This window comes from Dipteris shenzhenensis, chromosome 20, assembly GCF_047967505.1.
Source record: "Dipteris shenzhenensis isolate YYH24624 ecotype China chromosome 20, Dip_SZ_1.0, whole genome shotgun sequence".
Classification (NCBI taxonomy): Eukaryota; Viridiplantae; Streptophyta; class Polypodiopsida; order Gleicheniales; family Dipteridaceae; genus Dipteris; species Dipteris shenzhenensis.
Window position 1 is genome coordinate 29,447,416 of NC_141615.1, and position 5,669 is coordinate 29,453,084.

The following is a 5,669-nucleotide window of genomic DNA, read 5'->3' on the forward strand; positions in this document are numbered from 1 at the left end:
AATGATGGGGAGCGAATGGGGACAGGTCCAATTTTCGTGGGGGGGAGACAAGGGTGCAGGGGGGCTAGATTTGGCGGGGGAACGCTAAATTTGGGGGCAGGGAGACATTATTAGGGTTGATTAGAGTTGGCGACGTTATCCTGGCCACCCGTTCTGTGGTGTTTCTTCTTCACGGTCGTCGTCTTCGTCTTCACCAGCTTGTCTCTCTCTCTCTCTCTCTCTCTCTCTCGCTGCAAGCTCGCCAAAGCTTGCACCTCCCTTCCTCTTCCCCGACCTTTCCCCCGCACTTCGATCGTATCGTATCCTCATCTCCATCTCCTTGCCTCCCTTCCTCTCCCTGCAATCGCGTCTTTCCAAGCTCTCGACCTAGCAACCTTTCTCTCTCTCTCCTTGTCTCTCGCAATTCATTTCCTGGATCTCATCTCCTCTCCTCCTTTCCCTTCCCTGCTCTCTCTCTCTCTCCCCCTCTCCTTCCCTCCAGCATGACCTTCTCCCCCCCCCTGCTTCCCCCCTCCCCATGGCTTCCTCCCCTTCTAGTCCTCCCCTTCCCCTCGACCCTCCTTTCCCCTCACTTAGGTTCATCCTTTGCTCGCTAATTCGGCCCCTCTTCACAGAAAGAATCTCATACCTCCCCACGCTCCTGCTTCCCTGACCTCGCTACCATGGACCCCCGCATCCGCCGTAGCTGCATCAGCAGCAGTATGCGGCCCGGTGCCATGTTCGGCCAGCCTTTTGCTCCACCCGAGCCTAGCAGTGGCTCCTCCAACTCAGTTCTAACTGGGAAGGAGCTGATGGCCCGGGAGAGCGACGTAGACACGCTGCTGGCGAATGCGGGATACACAGTCAAGGCCTCGGAAATAGCACAGGTGGCTCAGCGCCTCGAGCAATTGGAATCCGTCCTGTACGCAGCACAGGAGGCTGGGATCTCGCACTTATCGTCGCAGGCGGTTCACTACAACCCATCAGATTTAGCAGGGTGGATCGAATGCATGATTGGAGAGCTTGCTCCCAGTGTAGAGGATGCACCACTCAGGGGGCCTCTCAACTCTTGTTCGCTCGATTCTCAGCTGGAGAGAGGATCGTATACCGGAGATGGCGCAAACAGGCAACAATCATCCGGCAGCGTTTCTTCTATGGGTACTGGAGGACGCTCTCATTTCAAGGAGGGAATAACGCACGAAAGCCTTTCTGTCGGACTAGGGTCTGGCTATGGTGGGAAAGATTCGTCGAGTATGAGTCTTCTGGATGCATTGGCAGAGGACTTCTTGTACAAAGGTGCTGGCAGCGAAGATCAAGCATTGTTGGGTACCTTCTACGCGGGTCATTCCGCTATCGATCAAACACGAGCTGTATTTCCCGAGGGTTTCGACCCAATTCCACGATCCATGAGCATGGCGAGGCCGTATCCTCAGCCGGATCAGCTCCATCAGGCGAGACAGCAGCAAGGCCTGAGGAATGGAGCTCGGATGTCGCCTTTCCCGGAACACACTTTGATCCAGCATGAAACAGCTGATCAGGATACGCAAATCAGTCAGCTTCGGCGGTTTGCCAACGGCCTCTATGCGCAGCAACCTGTTGTGTACGCCGACGAGGAGGAAGGTGCCCAAGAATCGGGAGTTCGTCTTGTCCATCTGCTCATGGCGAGTGCCAAGGCTGTTTCAAACAACGAGCTAGCTGCTGCCCACGAAATGGTCAAGGAAATCCGCAGGCTTGCTTGCCTTCAGAGCGGGACGATGGGCAAGGTGGCCAGGCATTTCGTGGAAGCTCTCGCCAGACGCATTTACAGAAACTCCCAAGATTGGCTGGCCGTTCAAGCCGATTCTTTCTCAGAATTGCTCTATTTCAATTTCTACGAGACTTGCCCGTACCTCAAATTTGCTCACTTCACTGCAAATCAAGCTATCCTGGAAGCCTTCGAGGGCCACAAGTTCGTCCACGTTATCGACTTCAACTTGATGCAGGGTTTGCAATGGCCAGCGCTCATTCAAGCCCTAGCTCTCAGGCCAGGCGGACCTCCACATCTACGTCTTACAGGGATTGGACCTCCACAACCCGACAATAAGGATGTTCTACAGGAGATCGGGATGAAGCTGGCGCAGCTTGCCGACTCAGTGAATGTGGAATTCGACTTCAGAGGCGTGGTAGCTACCAAGCTGGACGATGTGAAGCCATGGATGCTGCAAGTGCAACAGGGAGAAGCGGTAGCTGTGAACTCTATTTTGCAGCTGCACCGGCTACTCTATCGCGAAGCCTCGTTCGCAGTTGCCCCCATAGACGAGGTTTTGGAATCAGTGAAAAGCCTGAATCCGAAAATCATCACAATGGTAGAGCAAGAAGCGAACCACAACAGTCCATTTTTCCTGGATAGGTTCATGCAGGCGCTGCACTACTACTGCACGATGTTCGACTCGCTGGAGGCGTGCAGTCTGCCGCCTCAGAGTTCGGAGGTAGCCTTCACGGAGGAGTATCTTGGGAGGGAGATCCTGAATATTGTGGCGTGCGAGGGGGCGGCGAGGTTGGAGAGGCACGAAACGCTGGCTCAGTGGAGGGTGAGAATGTCGAGAGCGGGATTTAAGCCGTTGCATTTAGGTTCGAATGCATTCAAGCAAGCGAGCATGCTGCTCACCCTATTTTCGGGAGAGGGTTACACTGTGGAAGAAAATAACGGATGCCTCACCCTAGGATGGCATAGCCGTCCGCTCATCGCAGCCTCCGCTTGGCAGTGTGGCGAGCTGATGATCAACAGCAAACTCCATCACCAACGAGTATCTATTTCGTGCAGCAACTAGTGATAAAGCAGTCGCTTACGCTTACGCTTACATTCCTTGTTCGGCTCAACTGGACAAGTGCAACTGACGCTGTGATTACATTGCTCGCTTATTGCTAATCATTCGCTAGCTCCTACTCACAAGACCCACGATATGCTGTACCCTTGCGAGTTCATCTCTCTCGCTCTCTTCCGGAAAAGTCCACGAGATAGTTTCAGAGAAGAGATGAGCCATTTTCCGCAGAGAGCTCGATGGTGTCTTGTTGGGTCTCTGAACCTGACTCCCTTCGTTGCCAAATCTCGTGCACAAGGGTAATTATTGAATGGTGCATTGATGAGATGCATGGGCACTCGTGAAATCGGCATGCTAACTAGTCGACCCAGTAGCCCCGGGCTTCATTTTATATACTCCACTGCTATTGCTATATACATTGGTCACAACAAGCAAGAGCAACAGCACTGATACGCAAGCCAATCTATCGGCTGCGTCCAATGAAGCATTGATCGGATGCATCGACCCTATCATGACATCGGCAAGCTAGCAAGTCGATCCATTATCCCCGCGCTTCATTTTATATAACCTCTACAGCTGTTGCTATGTACATGTCACAACAGGCAAGAGCAACAGCACTGATAAGCTAATGTATCGGCTGGATTACGGCGATTTGAGCAGCAAAACCTTGCTCCGGCAAAGAATTGAGGCCTCAGAGACAAGCTGCACCTCCTTATATTCTACTTGAAGTACGTATACAACAGCTCACTTACGGTAAATTTTGCTGACTAGGGATCTATAAAAGAAACTGTGCTTAATTCAAAAGGGAACCGCGTCATGGGTGTACATTCTGTATGTAATTCCCGGGATAGCTTTCTTGTAGAGGTGTAACTTCTTGTAGAAATAGATTAGTCTCGGCCTAATGAAGTTGGGCTCTATGCTATGTAAGTAAAGCTGAGATAGCCATTTTTCTATCATTAAGGGGTACTGTGATTGATGAGCTATTAAAACTAGCTTTGTAGATACGCTTTCCTAACTAATCTGCAGCTCATTTATTGCAGGTCACCTTTCTTTACATCTCTTATGGGGAACATCAAATTTATTCATATCTTTAGGAGCCTTTTCCTAGATATGGAACTTGATTAGTGTGACTTTCCATTTGAAAGTATTTTTTAGTCCTGTTATTTATTAGTCTCCCCTTCTAAGCAAGGCTCTTGAGAACAAATCTGAATCTTTTGTCATAATTTTTATTTGAAGCGCTTTTTTGGTTTCCCTTGGATACTAAAAGTAGTATTAGAGGCACCTGGGTCCCCTTTTAGCAAGCCTATATATATAAACACGAGTAACCTGAACTGTCTATGACAGGCTAGAGACCCGCTCCACTAGGTCTCAACATGGGGTATCAAAAGCAACCTTGCTAATTTGAGAATGGTATCCAAAGTTGTGTTGCCACATGCTTTTAAGATGGCAACAAAGGTGAAGCTACTTTGTGACAAACCTTACTCCTACATTTGCACGTAAAAGGCAAAGGCTTTCGCGCTTTGTTCTTGTTTGTTGGGTTTTTAAAGTACGTTTTTTAAAGAAAAGAACGTTTTTTTAATTTTAAAACATTTTTGGACGTTCAGAACTCAAAAAACATGTTTTTAAAAATCGGTCAAAGCGTATCGATTGATTGAGAAAATACCTCACAGTATAACACATCGCTCAGTATTGTATAAAAATACCGCACATTGTAGTGCAACACCACATGGTAAAATGACACCGCACGATGAGAACTCTTACTATGTGGTAAAATATCGTCACACCGATCGGTGTAGCGTCACACCAAAGGATATGTCACATCACTCCATGTGGCATGTGTGCATTAGCTAGAATACACCAGTCTGGCAAGAAGTTATTGCACAAAGGTGAGGCACAATACTGCACATGTGCATAAATCATTGAAGAGAGAGTTGGCACTGATTGTAATGCATCTAGGGCTGTGTGTCAAGCCATTGGTTATGCACACGTGAGCGACCTCTGGTTAATCAATCCATGTAGATGCGCACAAAGTGTGCCTCATGGCACCTGGATGTGTGCAGGGTGTGGGGTCCCCAGTCTTGTCTCATAGCCGCCACAAAGCTCTACATCCCCCCAAAAAGTCCCGCGAGGGGATAGTTGTGGAGGGCTCAAGAGGCTATTATATCCAAGGTCTTCCAAGGTGACAAGGATCCAACTCCCCTCATGTACACATGTCAGTAGTGAGCGGGCTTCCCCCTTCCTTTGTATTTTTCCATGCAGACGAGGGTGAATGCCATCACCTCCAACACCCCCCTATGGACAAACCCCAAAGCATTAAATCCAAACACCATTCAAGGCATTGGTCAAATCAAGACCAGCACATCAAACTGCTATATGGACAAATTAAGACAACATAAGCCCACGGATTGCAGCTAGTGCAAGCACTCGCCCATTGTAATAATGTCGCACTAACACTATATTAGGAAATTTGGAAATTTTCAAATGGTTTGGGACTTTCCAATATGGTTAACATTTGGCCACATGGTCAAATCTAAACCCATTACTTAAGAGTGGAATCCACCTAGGGCCATAAGATATTTATATGATCTCCCTTATGATCATCGCTTTCACCTTGTTTGCCTCGGGAATACTAAAGGTGAGAAGTTCATGTGCGGCGTTCAACACTCCAGTGGCATGTGAGTTGTATGACATTCTTGGCATCAGAGCAATGTACCCTCTTGATCTGGGTTTACATAAAATTTGATTGATTAGGAGAGTGAAATATTGTATACATCTTGGCATATAATATTCAACCTTATTTTTTGGCATGTGCAATCAATTTGCAAAATTTGTATTAAAGGTTTGTTTCAATGGTGTATTGAATCAATATTCATTTCATTTTTAATTCTC

The 5,669-nt window shown here is 48.1% G+C and overlaps 1 protein-coding gene across 2 annotated transcripts; it reads left to right on the top strand.

Moving 5' to 3' along the window:
- Positions 1-228: 228 nt before the first annotated feature.
- Positions 229-3,917, top strand: LOC147889506 (DELLA protein GAI1-like). 2 transcript variants are annotated; one of them, XR_015542888.1, is made up of 2 exons: positions 229-3,508; positions 3,821-3,917. XR_015542888.1 is itself a non-coding variant. In XM_087391493.1 (1 exon), the coding sequence occupies exon 1, from the start codon at positions 663-665 to the stop codon at positions 2,787-2,789; it is 2,127 nt and encodes a 708-aa protein (XP_087247619.1). In that variant the 5' UTR covers positions 229-662; the 3' UTR covers positions 2,790-3,665. The 2 variants fall into 2 exon arrangements, 1 of the variants encoding a protein (XP_087247619.1); XM_087391493.1 differs by lacking the exon at positions 3,821-3,917 and having other exon boundaries at positions 229-3,665.
- The last annotated feature ends 1,752 nt before the right edge of the window (positions 3,918-5,669 follow it).